The sequence below is a fragment of the Cornus florida genome, unplaced genomic scaffold, assembly GCF_030987335.1.
Source record: "Cornus florida cultivar Cherokee Brave unplaced genomic scaffold, ASM3098733v1 CherokeeBrave_3.0.0_Hap2_Chr11, whole genome shotgun sequence".
In the NCBI taxonomy this organism is placed as follows: Eukaryota; Viridiplantae; Streptophyta; class Magnoliopsida; order Cornales; family Cornaceae; genus Cornus; species Cornus florida.
Genome location: NW_026775581.1, coordinates 118,621,986 through 118,638,892, shown reverse-complemented (window position 1 = coordinate 118,638,892; position 16,907 = coordinate 118,621,986). Strand labels below are relative to the sequence as shown.

Genomic DNA, 16,907 nt, shown 5'->3' with positions numbered 1-16,907 from the left:
AGGCCAAGCATCGAACAGGTAGTCAATTAGTGGCGTTGGATACTTGATTCAGACCACCTTTACTAGAAATATAAATTATGTTTCTATTTTCATCTTGAGTACAATGTTCACTAGCTAATCTGTTTATTTTCACTAATTTTGTTATTTAGTGTCTATGACCCAGCGCTGAAATAACTTTGAATAAAGATTTACCGATTAATTAAAAAAATCAATAGAATAGTTCCTATTAAAACTAAATGGTCTAAGTTTTTGCCTGCTGTAGTTATACTGGAATGTAATTATTGTTCATCAACTGGTGAAGAAGAAGAAAAGAAAAGAAAAAGCAAAAAAAAAAAATCAAATTTCCTATCTCTAATATGTGCAACAGTGGATTTACGAGCATGATGAAAGGAATGAGTTCTTGCTTAACCAGAAATGGCACAGTAGAGTAATGAACTTGAGCAATAAGACTAAAAAAAGAGGACAACCACCGTGAAAATGCTCTGAGAATTTCATAGGAGAGAGAACCGTGCTATACAAGCAGAATCAGTTTATGCAAATAATTGAAACTACATTTTACATACTGGAGGTAGGTGATTTGATCTTTCTCTCTTCTTTTTTTCGCCAGTTGATGAAATTGATCCTTATAAACAGTAGAACTAAAGCAGGCAAAAAACTTAGTTCAATTAGAAATAGCAAGAACTATACTCTTGATTGTTCTGATCATTAAGTCAAATCTTTATTCAAATTTATGACAAGTTTGGATCATAGACAAATACAACAAAAACTAGATCAAGGAGAAACAAAGAGGAACTAAAAAAACTACATGGAACTTAGGAAAGAAGTAGGACTGGGAGGTACTGGGATGTCAACAGTTCCTTCCAGCATCAATAAAACTTTCTTCATTGAGGGGCGGAGTGATGGCTCATTTTGGATGCACCAGAGACCTATTTTAACCATTCTCTCCAGTTTTTGCTTGGCAAACTGCTCATCACCCAAAAGTTTACCCATCTCACCAGCTTCGAAACAATCGTAAACCCATTCTTCAAGAACGGCTTCATCCTCTGGAAGGCTCCAATCCACACTCCTCCGGCAACATACGATCTCAAACAACACAATTCCATAGCTGTAAACATCTGCTTTAACTGTTGCGGGCAGTTTACGATGCCACTCAGGCGCTACATAACCTTTTGTTCCTCTGATCCCGGTAAAGATCCTAGTCTCGTCAGGCTTTAGGAGCTTTGCCAATCCAAAGTCAGAAATTTTGGCACACCTGTATTCATCCATGAGTATGTTTTGAGGTTTGATGTCACAATGGATGATCTGCGTTTCACACTCTTCGTGCAGATACAGAATGCCTCTAGCAATGTCGAGAGCAATTCCAATTCTTTCATCCCAACTTGGCCGGTTTTCAGGCAAGAAGAGTATATCTGCAAGTGACCCATTGCTCATGTATTCATACACCAGAAGCCTCTCAGGCCCATCAATACAGTAACCAAGCAGCCGGACAAGATTCCGGTGATGGGTTCTCCAAATCATTTTCACCTCGGTTTGAAATTCCATTTCCCCTTCGGCTAAAACTTTATGCAGTCTCTTCACAGCCACCATTTTCTGAGTAGACAACACATTACCTTTATAGACCTTCCCAAAAGATCCACTACCCAACTCTTCGCTAAAACCATTTGTTACTTGCTCGAGTTCTGCATAAGTGTATGCTCTTGGAGCAACATCCTCACCCAATTCAACATTCCCTTGCTCGACGATCTTCTTATATGCCCACACACTATTTCTGTAGTATATATAAGAACTCCAGAAATTACAAACACAACAAATGCCAAAGCTACAAGCAAAATGCTGATGATCAGAATGTCCAATCTTAGCTCTTTCTTGGGTTCTTTAGGCTTATCAACTGGGACACCATTCATGAGGGGTTCAGATGTTCCCACCTTGATGAAAGCAACTGTTGGTTCAGTCAGCAATCTTCTTCCATATCTCAAAGGAAGACTCTGCTTTCTGCACTCTGTGCCTCTGTATAGTGCAGCCTCGCAGTTACAATCCTCCAAACAGGCTTCCTTGCAATGTTCTGCGGTTGGCACTGATAATAACTCCGAGTATTGATTGTTTTCCCACAAGGTGTTAGGTAATGGCGTCATCGCATAATTGACATTTGCTTCCTTGTCTTTACAACTTGCTGCTGTGAAATTCCTCTCGCAACCTAAACTCCACTTGCCTCGATCAACAAAATCAAATCCTGGAAGGCATCTACAATCAGCTTCCTGATCCATTAAAACACAAAATCCGTTAAGGCCACATAGACCTTTAGGGTCACACTTATCATTTGAAGATTGCCATACAACCGACCAGTTGCCTTTCTGATCCGAGCTGTGTGAATAAACCCGGAATAGACCATCCACATCAATTCTCATCAGATAGATCATTCCTTCTTTTGGATTTCCTCCTGTTGTTAAGTTGATTTGGATGGAATTTGAGTTTAACAAGTAGAGATGACCATCATCATCAAGATTGAGGGTCACGTTGTTTCCTGCTCCAACCGTGCCAGTCGACCAGTAAGACATACTGGTTGTGAGCGGATCGTAAACCGGGTACTGCACAAGGTTCCCGTCATCTTGCATCCGGAGACGAAATATACCCTTCGAGTGGTCAGTATCCGAAGCACTAGAGAACAGTGCTGCCCCGGGTGAGAGGCGCTGACCGGGCAAAAGTGTGTCTGTTGGGTTCTCAAAGCTCTGCCATATGATCTTTTGAATAGAGTTATAGAGCACAAAATTGCCTGAATCAAGCATAGATGCCGAAGAAGCAGATTGATCAAGGGTAGCTATATCTATGACTTGGCCTTGGGGTGGCTGCAAGAGTAGCCTTCCATTGCCAGACAAGAGCAAAGTTGTATTGCTGGGGACTACCCGCTGGGGGTCGTCTCTGTTGGCTGTCCACACCAATGTCTTTTCAGGAATTCCAGAAAGAAATATGCCAACAGCATAGCCATTGGCTTCCTTGTAGAAGCCGAAGGCGTATAGACCGGAACCGGATAGCCAAGAGGAGTTGGTACTGGTTGGAGTTAGTGAAGAACCTACGCTTATATTTGATTGTCTTTGTTGAGCTAATGCTATATGCAAAGCAGAGAGGAGAATAAAGAACGTGATAGCAATTACCATCTTTTTTCTGTTTTTTCTGTGTTATCCTCTGCAGTTTGTAGGTACAGTTTGTAGGTAACTAGCTGTTTTATTCTATAATATGAATTTATGGGCGGCTGAAAATGTCTATGACAACGAAGTATAATAGAAAATAATCTTGATCCACTAAACTGACTATGCAGACAAAGTCATATAGAAAGTTTTCTAGTCTATCTTCTATGAATTATAAGTCTTTAAATTGCTTGCAGAGTGCAAAATGTGAGAAAGTCTCCCTCTCTCTCTCTCTCTCTCACACACACACACACACACAATGTGTACCCTTTTCTTCTTGCTAGTTGTTAATTATGATCTCACAATTCAACTTATATGCTTTGCAGTTTCGAAATTCCTAGGTTTGAACATTCTACAGTTTTTCTTTTTGTCTTTTGTTCAACACCAACTAACCGAAAAAAAAAAAAAAACGAATCAAAAGCAACAGCAGACGCCACACGAAAAAAAAAAACTTGAAACCAGTCCGGAATCGAGACTCCGTTACAATAACAAGTCTTCCTATTTCATGGGCAACCCCACTGAACATTCTACAGTTTGCTGAAATAATCTTTGGAATATTTAAACATTATAATACATGAAAGACAAAAATAATAAAATTCGCTCCCGTATATTCAGGCTCTACTCTAACATTATATATATATATATATATATATATAGACATTGAATGATGGTTCATTATCTTTATTCGCCAAATTGAACTAACCTGTGTGTTGTGCACAAAAAAATAAAAAATAAAAATTTAACCCCCTTACTATCAAAAAAGTTGCAAAATACCCACCTACTATTTTTTTTATTGTTGCAACAAACAAACCTCATGTTACAAAAAGTTAAAATTTGACCCTCTAGCATACAGCTGTTAGATTTGAGCCGTTAAAGAGACAACATCCAATGTTTTTGGACCAAAATTCCCATTTCCGTGTCCATTTTACCTTTTATTATTAATTTGACCTCTCACATATACTACGATGAATCAAACAGGCAAAGGTAAAAGCCTTACCACGAATTCAATCGGAGAAAAGATTGATTGGTTTTGGGGAGTCCCAAATAGCGATTCTCCGAAAATTGAATCTTCAAAAAGAGATCTGTAACAAAGAAATCACATTAATTTTCAAAAAGAAAAAAAAAAAAAAAAAAAATAGTGAGAAATAAATAAATTAGGTCGTCATGCCCACCTGAAGCGTCCCTTCGCTGAAGACGATGACTCCGAAAAACCTCCTGCGTAATTTTCTCTCTTTCCTGATGCCATATATATATATATATATATATATATATATATATATATATATATATATGTATGCACTTGTATGTGTATGTATCTTTAACCCTAATCCACTGCTCCGTGTCTCTCGTCCAACTATTATTCCCCATTTCTCTCTGTATTCTATCAGATTCATGTCTATGTTGCTAATCTGTTCCTTCTTTTTTATTTTTTTCTTTCCTTCCATTCCTAGTTCTGTGTGGCTGATGAGAAAACAAATTAAAATTTTTTTAAAAAAAATCCGCTTTTCCAAATGAAAATTTTCTCAACACAAAGTTTGATTGGTAGGAAAAATAAAGAAAAATTACTTTTCATAACAATTTATCTCTTTCATAAAAAAAAATTTACCCAAAAAAAAAAATAGTAGTAATAATAAATAATTTTTTTAAAAGAATTTATCAACTTTACAAGTCTTATACTAGTGTCATAAATTTATTGTAAATTTCATAATTTTCAATTCATAAAATAGTATTTTTTTCATAATTTTCTTTAAAAAAAATTATGCTAATCAAATACACTATAAAAAAATATATTTTTTAATTAATATCATCTTTTTTTATTTTCACTTTTCACTACTAATTTCTAACCAATCAAATAGAACTTGAATGATAATATTTTAACTATGATATTTATAAAATTTTATATTATTTCTCGTTCAAGGAAAGTAAAAATTATTTTCCAAATTTTTAATAGTTAATGTGCGTGGTTAAGTGGGGTGGGACCGAGAAATTATACCAAAAAAATATTCTATATATTATCATGAAAATTTGAATCTAGTATTTTATTTGAGAAAGATAGCGTACACGTTAAGGATTGCCTTGAAACCAATTATTTAAGATGCATATGGAGGCGTGGGTTTTGATTTTTGAAACTAGACCGAAGACATTCAAAATGGTAGAGATGCACGATCTAGAATTTTTATATTCCTAATTAATGCACAAGTGATTGCAAGCTACAAATCAAGGTCAAGGTAAAAATGTTAAAAGATTTTAATATTCGTATTAAAATCAAATCAAATCAAATCACTAGAATTAATTGAACGAAACTCATTTATAAATGACTGTATTAAAATCAAACCAAATCAGGAACGAAGCTCATTTGTAAATGACCATTTCAATTTAGTTCGATTTAGTTTTACAAGTTTGAATTTTCTTATACACATGTACATGTATATTCATATTAATCAAATGAAAAATAAAAATTCAAAATTTAACTTTATTCAAAAATGATCTTTTACACATCGCTTAGCAAAAAAACCTTTCTCCAGACTAAATATAATACCTATTGAATATGATTACTATTTTTATTTTAGTAACTACATGTTTTTACACATAGATCATATTCAGTGATCACTATATTTAGTGTGGAGAACGTTTCTTCTTAAACTTAATGTTGATGAATTTAACTTGGGGTCAAATTTGGAGTGGTTCTCACTAAGCTTTTGAGGTGGTTCTACGTTAACTTGCTCTAAACCATTTCGGGTAAATAATAAACTGGATCTAAAAAAGTACTTAATGATCATAGGTAAAGTGGGTTATTTTTTATTAGCATACGCTTGGGCTTGTTGCACCCATTCGTTGAAGTGAACATTCCACCAAATAGTTGTACTCATTGGCCAAAGTGGTACAACGGGTGATTCCAAGATTGTGTAGATAAGATGGAATTGCTACGTTTCCGAATCGGTGATAAATTATAAAAAATTGAATCTATACCTCACGGAAAAGATTGTTAAAAGAGATTTATATATATATATATATATATATATATATATATATTTTGAGTAAACTGCAAAAAAACTCCTCAAAATTATTAATTTTTTGTAACTAACCCTCGGTGATAAATTATAAAAAATTAAATCTATACCTCACGGAAAAGATTGTTAAAAGAGATTTTTATATATATATATATATATATATATATATATATATATATATATATATATATATTGAGTAAACTGCAAAAAACTCTTCGGAATTATTAATTTTTTGTAACTAACCCTTACCTAAAGATTACCCCCTAAACTATTGATTTGTTTCAATTAAGGATAAACACATCACAAAAGACTATTTTACCCTTTGTTATTAAATTTGATATTTTTTATTAAATTATTTTTTATTATATTTTCTCTAATTTAAATATTAATTATACCATTTACCTTAATTTTATAATTAGTATCAATTGATTATAAAAATAGAAAAAAAAAAATTGTAACTATCATTTTTTTAAATGATTAACTTATTATAATAAAAAAACATTTTTTTTTTTTATAAGTATAACATATTATACTCACATTAAAAAAAAATTAGTATAAAAAAATGTCTTCTTTTTCAAACAATATTTATAAAAAATTAATAAATTACGTAAATAAAAAATATCTTTTTTTAATGCAATATATTCATGAAAATTAAGAAATTACTTAATTAAATTGTTTCAAAATTTTCTATTTAAGATTTTTATTTAAAATATTAATTAAAAAATTAAAGGCAAACTTGTGCAAATTTAATGGAGAAAATTTCATCAAATTAGTATAATTTTTTTTCATAATTTATTTTAACAAGAAAAATATATCAAGTGTAATTCAATAAGAAAGTGTATTATGGTCATTTAATAAATAAAAAATAGGTAAGACAATGAGACATTTTGCAACTAAATGTGATAGTTTAAGAGTTTTATGCACAAAATTTGCAACTAATGTGATAGTTTAAGAGTTTTATGCACAAAACATAGTTTATGGGGTTAATTGCAAATTTAGACATAGTTGAGGGTTCTTTTTTTTTTTTTTTTTTTTTTTGCATTTTACCTTATATATATTCAAATAATATATTAGTTAATAGTTATTTAATGAACTCTAAAAATGTAGTATTATTTAAATATATGAATTAATGTTAATATTTATTATTAGGATATTTCAATTTGGGATTATTGAGGAATCTAAAAAATTCACCAAATCCTTGGTGTGAATTGAGTTGTGAAGAATTTATGTGAACTTCGAAATTGGCACAACGTTAGGTTTGGCCCGGGCCAACCACTTCACCCGCCCAACTGCCGAACCCCCATTTGGGTTTTGTTCGGTTCAAATTAGAGCAAAACGACGTGTCAACTTTCTTTAATTTTTAAAATCGGAACCAACTATTCATCGCAAAACCGATTTGGTTCGGTGTGATCTAGTTTACCGAGTCCAACGGACAAAATGTAAACGACGGTTGTTTGGATTTTTTTTTTTTTTTGGTGACTTTAGGGCTTTGGATTTTTGCGTGGAAACTGGTGGCTCAAATTCTAGACAGTAACATCAACGACCTTGAGGGCAAAATTCAAGAGAGGGACACTATGATGGTTAACGATGTAGAAGACAAGTATCGATCGGGCGGTCAATTATAGTGGCGTTGGATACTTGATTCAGGACTGGACCGGTCACCTTTACCAGCGCACGTTTCTCTCTCCCCCGAAATTCTCAGACCATTGTTATGCAGGTTCCAGGTGATCATTTTTTTTAGCCTTGTTGCTCAAGTTGATAAATTTATTGTTCGATTTCTGGTTTTGCAATGCTCATAAATCCACTGTTGCACATATTAGAGATAGGAAATTTGATTTTTATTTTTTCATCTTCTCCACCACCAGTTGATGAAAATAATAATTACATTCCAGTATAATCACAGCAGGCAAAAAACGTGGATCATTTAGCTTTAACAATAACTATTCCCTTGATTTTTCTAATCAATTAGTAAATCTTTATCCCAAAGTTATTTCAGCTTTGAGTCATAGACACTAATTAACAAAATTAGACAAAATGAACAGATTAGGTAGCGAACATTGTAAAGATGAAATAAGAACATAAGATGCAAATAATTGAAACTACATTTTTACATATTGGAGATATGTAATTTTTCGTTTTTTTTTTTTTTTCCGACACTTGATGAAATTTGAGACTTGTACATAGTAGAACTAAAGCAGGCAAAAAACTTGGTTCATTTAGCAAAAACAGGAACTATACTATTGATTTTTCTGATCAATCACTCAAAATCCTTTTTTTTCAAATTTATTACAAGGTCTGGTCATAAACAAACTAATGCAACAAAAACTAGATCAAGGAAAAACAAGGAGGAACTAAAAAATAAAAACTACAGGGCACTTAGAAAAGAAGTAGGACTAGGGGGTGCTGGGATGTCTACAGTTCCTTCCAGCATCAATAATACCTTCTTCATTGAAGGGCGGAGGGATGGCTCCTCTTGAATGCACCAGAGGCCTACTTTAACCATTCTCTCCAGTTTTCGCTTGTCAACCTGCTCATCACCCACAAGTTTACTAATCTCACCAGCGTTGAAACAATCGTAAACCCATTCTTCAAGAACAGCTTCATCCTCTGGAAGGCTCCAATCCACACTCCTCCGGCAACATATGATCTCAAACAACACAATTCCAAAGCTGTAAACATCTGCTTTAACTGTCACTGGCAGTTTACGATGCCACTCAGGTGCGACATAACCCTTTGTACCTCTAATCCCGGTAAAGGTCCTAGTCTCATCAGGCCTTAGGAGCTTTGCCAATCCAAAATCAGAAATTTTTGCACGCATGTATTCATCCATGAGTATGTTTTGAGGTTTAATGTCACAATGGATGATTTGTGTTTCACACTCTTCGTGCAGGTAAAGAATGCCTCTGGCAATGTCGAGAGCAAGTCCAATTCTTTCATCCCAACTCAGCCGGTTTTCAGGCACGAAGAGTATACCTGCAAGTGACCCATTGCTTGTGTATTCATACACCAGAAGCCTCTTGGGCCCATCAAGGCAGTAACCAAGCAGCCGGACTAGATTCCGGTGATGGGTTTTCCCAATCACTCTCATCTCAGTCTGAAATTCCCATTCCTCTTCTGCTAACACTTTCTCGAGTCTCTTCACAGCCACCATTTTCTGACTTGACAACATAGTACCTTTATAGACCTTCCCAAAATATCCACTACCCAATTCTTCGCTGAAACCGTTTGTTACTTGCTCTAGTTCTGCATAAGTGAATGCTCTTGGAGCAACATCCTCGACCAATTCAACATTCCCCTTCTCGGAGATCTTCCTATATGCGCACACGTGATTTCTGTATAGGACTCTAGAAATCACCAACACAACAAATGCCAAAGCAAAAAGAGAAATACTGATGATCAAAATGTCCAATCTTAGCCCTTTCTTGGTTTCTTTAGGCTTTTCAACCGGGACTCCATTCATGATGTGTTTAGACGTTCCCACCTTGATGAGAGCAATTGTTGGTTCACTCAGCAATCTTCTTCCATGTTTCAGAGGAAGCTTCTGCTTTCTGCACTCTGTGCCATTGTATAGTGCAGCCTCACAGTTACAATCCTCCAAACAGGCTTCTTCACAATCTTCTTCGGTTGGCACTGAGAATGACACTGAGTATTGATTATTTGCCCACAAGGTGTTACGTAATGGCCACATCGCATACTTGACATTCGCCTCCTTGTCTTTGCAACTGGCTGCTGTGAAATTCCTCTCACAACCTGAACTCCACTTGCCTGGATCAACAAAATCGAATCCTGGAAGACATTTACAAACAGCTTCCTCATCCATTAAAACACAAAACCCATTAAGGCCACATAGACCTTTAGGCTGACACTTATCATTTGAAGAATGCCATAGAACTGACCAGTTGCCTTTCTGATCCAAGCTGTGTGAATAAACCCGGAAGATACCATCCACATCAATTCTCATCAGATAGATCATTCCTTCTTTAGGATTTCCAACTATTGTTAGGTTTGTTAGGATGGAACTTGTGTTTTGTAAGTAGAGATGACCATCATCATCAAGATTGAGGCTCACGCTGTTTCCTGCTCCAGCCGTGCCAGACGCCCAGTAAGCCTTACTGAATGTGAGCTGATCGTCATCCGGATACTGCACAAGGTTGCCATCCTGTTGCATCGCGAGAAGAAATATACCTCTCGACTGGTCAGTATCCGAAGCACTAGAGTAGAGATGTGCCCCAGGTGAGAGTTGCTGACCGGGCAAAAGTGTCTGTTGGGTGCTCAAAGCTCTGCCATATGATCTGTTGATTGGAGTTATAGAGCACAAAATTGCCTGAATCAAGCATGGAAGCCGAAGAAGTGGATTGGTCAATTGTAGCTATATATATTTCTTGGCCTTGTGTTGGCTGCAAGAATAATCGTCCATCGGTTGAGAATAGCAAAGTGGTATTGCTGGGGACTACCCGCTGATGGTAGTCTCTGTTGGCTGTCCAGACCACAGTCTTTTCAGGAATTCCAGCAAGAAATATGCCAACAGCATAGCCGTTGGCTTGCTTGTAGAAGCCGAAGGCATATAGGCCGGAACTGGATAGCCAATAGGAGTGAGTACTGGTGGGTGTTAGTAAAGAACCTAAGCTTATATTGGATTGTCTTTGTTGAGCTAATGTTGTATGCAAAGCAGAGAGAAGAAGAAAAAACAAGATAGGAATTACCATCTTCTTTTTCTATTTTCTCCTCTGCAGTTTGTTGGGTGCTAAGTTGCTGTTTTATACTACTATAATACTAATTTAGGGGTTTGTTCCAAATGATTCCTCAGACTGAAAATCCTTTGCAGTCAAGCCGTATCGAAATTAATCTAGATCCACTAAACTGTCTATGCAGTCAAGTCAAAAAAAATTTCTAGTCTACCTTCTATGAATTAGAAATCTTCAAATTGCTTGCATAGTGCAGAATGTGAGAGTCTCTCTCTCTCTCTCATATAATGGACTTTTTTTTCTTTCTAGTAGTTAATGGTGATCTTAGAATTCAACTTATATGCTTTGCAGTTTAGAAATTCCTATGATGAAGTGCTGCAAGTTTGAAGGTTCTACAGTTGACTGATTCTCTCTCTCTCTCTCTCTCTCTCTCTCTCTCTCTCTCTCATATAATGGACTTTTTTTCTTTCAACTTATATGCTTGAAGTGCTGCAAGTTTGAAGGCTCTACAGTTGACTGAGATCAACCAAAGAATTTTTAAATATTACAATACATGAAAGACAACCAAGTATAAAATTAGTGGCGTTGAATATTTGATTCAGGTGGACCACCTTTACTGTAAATATGAATGATTTCTATTTTCATCTTAGCTAATTTGTTTGTTTTCTCTAATTTTGTTAATAGTGTCTTTGACTCAAAGTTGAAATAACTTTGAATAAACTGGAGCACAAGATCAGAAACTCCTTTGTAAACTGGACCACAATGGTGCCTACAATTCTAGACACTAACATCAACGACCTTTTCTCCATTGGAGATCAGACCACACATTGAGGGCAAAACTCAAAAGAGGAACACTGTGATGGTTGACGATAAGTGGCGTTGAATAAATAGATTAGCTATAGAGCATTATACTCGAGATGAAAAATAGAATATGAGACTGTGATGGTTGACAGTGAGGAAGGCCGAGCATTGAACGACGGTCAATTAGTGGCGTTGAATACTTGATTCAGGTGGACCACCTTTACTATAAATATGAATGATGATCTATTTTCATCTTAGCTAATCTGTTTATTTTCTCTAATTTTGTTAACAGTGTCTTTGACTCAAAGTTGAAATAACTTTGAATAAAGATTTACTAATTGATTAGAAAAATCAAGAGAATAGTTCCTATAAAACTAAATGATCTGCGTTTTTGCCTGCTATGGTTATACTGGAATGTGATATTATTTTCATCAATGGGTGAAGAAGAAGAAAAGAAAAAGTAAAAAAGAAAGATCAAATTTCCTATCTCTAATATATGCAACAGTGGATTTATGAACTTGAGAAATAAGACTAAAAAATTAGGACAACCTACTGGAAAATGCTCTGAGAATTTCATAGGAGAGAACCGTGCTATACAAGCTGAATCAGTTTATGCAAATAATTGTAACTACATTTTTACATACTGGAGGTAAGTAATTTGATCTTTTCTTTCCATCTTTATTTCGCCAGTTGATGAAATTTAATCCTTATACACAGTGCAACTCAAGCAGGCAAAAAAAACCATAGCTCATTTAGCAATGACATGACCTCTAATCTTGATTTTTCTGATCAATCAGTCAAATCTTTATTCAAATTTATAACAAGTCGGGTTCATATAAAAACTAATGCAACAAAAACTAGAGGAAAAACAAAGAGCAACTAAAAAAACTAGAGGAAAAACGTAGGATTGGGAAGTATTGGGATTCCTACGGTTCCTTCCAGCATCATTAAAACTTTCTTCATGGAAGGGCGGAGCGATGGCTCATCTTGAATGCACCAGAGGCCTACTTTAACCATTCTCTCCAGTTTTCGCTTGTCAACCTGTTCATCACCCACAAGTTTAACTATCTCACCAGCATTGAAACAAACGTAAACCCATTCTTCAAGAACGGCTTCATCCTCTGGAAGGCTCCAATCCACACTCCTTCGGCAACATATAATCTCAAACAACACAATTCCAAAGCTGTAAACATCTGCTTTAACTGTCGCGGGCAGTTTACGATGCCACTCAGGTGCAACATACCCCTTTGTTCCTCTTATCCCTGTAAAGGTCCTAGTCTCGTTAGGCTTTAAGAGCTTTGCCAATCCAAAATCGGAAATTTTGGCACGCCTGTACTCATCCATGAGTATGTTTTGAGGTTTGATGTCACAATGGATGATCTGTGTTTCACACTCTTCGTGCAGATAAAGAATGCCTCTGGCAATGTCCAGAGCAAGTCTGATTCTCTCCTCCCAACTGGGCCGATTTTCAGGAGCGAAGAGTATATCTGCAAGTGATCCATTGCTCATGTATTCATATACAAGAAGCCTCTTAGGCCCATCAAGGCAGTAACCAAGCAGCTGGACAAGATTCCGGTGATGGGTTTTCCCAATGACTTTCATCTCAGTTTGAAATTCCCTTTCCCCTTCTGCTAACACTTTCTCGAGTCTTTTCACAGCCACCATTTTCAGACTTGACAACATAGACATAGTACCTTTATAGACCTTCCCAAAAGATCCACTACCCAACTCTTCCTTGAAACCATCTGTTACTTGCTCTAGTTCTGCATAAGTGAATGCTCTTGGAGCAAATTCCTCACCCAATTCAATATTTGGCTTCTCAGAGATCTTCCTGTATGCCCACACACTACTCCTGTATATAAGGACTCCAGAAATCACGAAGACAACAAATGCCAAAGCAACAAGCAAAATACTGATAATGAGAATGTCCATTCTTAGCTCTTTCTTGGTTTTTTTATGCTTATCAATTGGGACAACATTCATGACGGGTTTAGATGTTCCAACCTTGATGAAAGCAACTGTTGATTCAGTTGACAATGTTCTTCCATATCTCAGAGGAAGACTCTGCTTTCTGCATTCCCCATCGTTGTACAGTGCACCCTCACAGTTACAATCCTCCAAACAGGCTTCTTCACAATCTTCTTCCGTTGGCACTAATAATGACATTGAATATTGATTATTTTCCCACCAGGTGTTACGTAATGGCCACATCACATACTCAACATTTGCTTCCTTTTCTTTGCAACTTACTGCTGTGAAATTCCTCTCGCAGCCTGAACTCCACTTGCCTGGATCAACAAAATCAAATCCTGGGAGACATTTACAATCAGCTTCCTTATCCATTAAAACACAATACCCATTAATGCCACATAGACCTTTAGGCTGACACTCATCATTTGAAGATTGCCATAGAACTGTCCAGTTGCCTCTCGGATCCGAGCTGTGTGAATAAACCCGGAAGATACCATCTGCATCAATTCTCATCAGATAGATCATACCTTCTTTAGGATATCCTCCTGTTGTTAGGTTTCTTAGGATGGAATTTTTGTTTAGCAAGTAGAGACGACCATCATCATCAAGATTGAGGCTCACGTTGTTTCCTGCTCCAGGCGTGTTAGACGCATAGTAAGACATACTGACTGTGAGCTGATTGTCATCCGGATACTGCACAAGGTTGCCGTCCGTTTGCATTGCGAGAATAAATATTCCCCTCGAGTGGTCAATATCCGAAGCACTAGAGTAGAGATGTAGCCCAGGTGGGAGGCGCTGACCAGGCAAAAGTGTGTCTGTTGAGTGCTCAAAGCTCTGCCATATGATCTGTTGATCGGAGTTATAGAGCACAAAATTGCCCGAATCAAGCATGGAAGCCGAAGAAGCGGATTGGTCAAGGGTAACTATATATATGTCTTGGCCTTGTGTTGGCTGCAAGAGTAATCGGCCATCTGTAGACAGGAGCAAAGTGGCATTGCTGGGAACTATCCGCTGGGGGTTGTCTCTGAGGGCTGTCCAGACCACAGTCTTTTCAGGAATTCCAGCAAGAAATATGCCAGCAGCATAGCCATGGGCTTGCTTGTAGAAGCCAAAGGCGTATAAACCGGAACCGGATAGCCAAGAGGAGTTGGTGCTGGTGGGTGTTAGTGAAGAACCTAAGCTTATATTGGATTGTCTTTGTTGAGCTAACGATGTGTGCAAAGCAGGGAGAAGAAGAAAGAACATGATAGCAATTACCATCTTCTTTCTGTGTTTTCCTTTGCAAGTAGCTTGCTGTTATATACTTCTATGATATCTATTTAGGGGTGTGTTCGAAATAAATCCTTACACTGAAATATCTTTGCAGACAAAAGTAATATAGAAATTAATCTATATCCACTAAAATGTCTTTGCAGTCAAGTCATGTAAAAATTCCTAACGTGTACCCTTTTTTCTTTGTAGTTGATAATTATGATCTCAGAATTCAACCTATATGCTTTGAAGTTTAGAAATTCCTAAGTTTGAACATTCTACTGTCAACTAAGGAAAATTTAATACATGAAAGAAAAAAACTATAAACTCATTCCCCGTCCATTCAGGTTCTAACATCTAATCTTCAACTGTGGAACACTGTTCATCCATCTGAATGTCAAAGAAATAAACTTGGATCATTTAACAATAACAGGAATTATACTGTTGATTTATCAGATCAAACAGTCTAATCTATATACAAATTTAATAAATGTTTATTCTGACTCACTATTGTGACAATCGCGGACTGTGACTCACAATTGAGGACTCCATAGCTACGACTTCAGAGTTGAGACCGAACAAGAGTCTTATTATGACCGATTAATATAATGCTAAGTTAGCAAAACCAACTCAATAATTACCTTCATTTAAGTTTTTTGGGTATTTGATTATCCTTAAATATTTAGAAATAAAAAAATAGTAAAACCCAACAAAACAATTTACTTACTTACATGCTGCACGCGATATAGATTTCGACTTCAATCTCGATTTAAACTTCCGACTTCAATATTGATTTAAACCTTTACAAAAAATAAAAATAAAAAATATACATATTTTATCTATAAAAAAAAAAAAGAAAAATACATCAAAACAAATGAAGCCTTATTATTGTTATTATTATTTTATAGTTAGCTGCTATGCTCATGCTTTAAAATGCAATTGGCTGTGCCTAATTAAGTTTAATCAATGGAGAAAGTCAATAATACGTGGAGTAAGTTGACATCTAATCTTCACACAATAAAAAACGTTTTAAAAATAATTAGTCAATTATCAAGAGTCTGAATAATTCTTCCAAAATTAACTATCTACATCTCAACGTATTCAATTTGGGTCTAAACACGTGCTTTGACATGTTAAACCTGTGATTCGGTTCATCGATTGAATGATCAAGTAATTGCATATTTAAAGTTTAGGCTATTTCAATTAGTATAAAATGCATACACACAAATCAATTTTTAATAATAATAAATATATAATTTGACAAAATTAGTCAAATGACACTATCACTGCATTGTCTGATCTGCATATCTCCGTGGTTGAATAGTTACAGCAAAATAAAAAGCCAAAAGCTAAAATGAAAGTGATGGCAAAGCTAAAAAAAAAAAACCTACATAGTCAAATGAAAGTAATGGCAAAGCTAAAATGATCGCGACAGCTAAAATGAACAATTAATGTTGTAAAATTTATAGCCAAATTAAATCTACCTTAATTATCTTGTGTGTTGGCAAAAATGGGGCTCTGCAACTTTTCCCAGCAGTTTCTTGTAGTGTGAAATTTCACAATTTTTAATGGTGAATTTCACTGGAAAATTCACATATTTTTACTTGTCTATAAAAATAGAAAAATTCATCAATTAACCTTTTAAATTTTCAAAAATTGTGAAGTTCCTGCTGATGAAATCTACAAAAATGATAAATTTGATCAGTGAGTAAAAAAAAAACCTAGGATTTTAATCCAGTTATAATTTCTTAACTTCCTCAAGTAGAATGTCTGAGTACATGTTTTCATATGGACAAAGTGTGCAAAATCTATTGTAATAATGAACTCCTATGTTGATTCTCAGCAATTATCAAACTATTATTTTGATCTTTACCCAAAAGGAAACAAATTACATAAATAATCAAATATCCAATCCCCTTAAAACAAATTCATTTCAACTAAATCTCACCTTTTGCCTTATTAACATACTAGGACAGTGGTGTTACCTACAATTCAATCAGAAACTC

General features: G+C 35.5%; 1 protein-coding gene and 2 pseudogenes across 1 annotated transcript; all 3 read right to left on the bottom strand.

Moving 5' to 3' along the window:
* Window positions 1–693: 693 nt before the first annotated feature.
* Window positions 694–4,436, bottom strand: LOC132286247 (G-type lectin S-receptor-like serine/threonine-protein kinase LECRK3; annotated as a pseudogene).
* A 3,885-nt stretch (window positions 4,437–8,321) lies between these two features.
* On the bottom strand, window positions 8,322–11,187 carry LOC132286636 (G-type lectin S-receptor-like serine/threonine-protein kinase LECRK3; annotated as a pseudogene).
* An 897-nt stretch (window positions 11,188–12,084) lies between these two features.
* On the bottom strand, window positions 12,085–16,666 carry LOC132282543 (G-type lectin S-receptor-like serine/threonine-protein kinase LECRK3). The gene has a single exon (XM_059784263.1). It carries the CDS (start codon window positions 14,908–14,910, stop codon window positions 12,568–12,570), a length of 2,343 nt encoding a protein of 780 aa, XP_059640246.1. The 5' UTR covers window positions 14,911–16,666; the 3' UTR covers window positions 12,085–12,567.
* Between the last annotated feature and the right edge of the window lie 241 nt (window positions 16,667–16,907).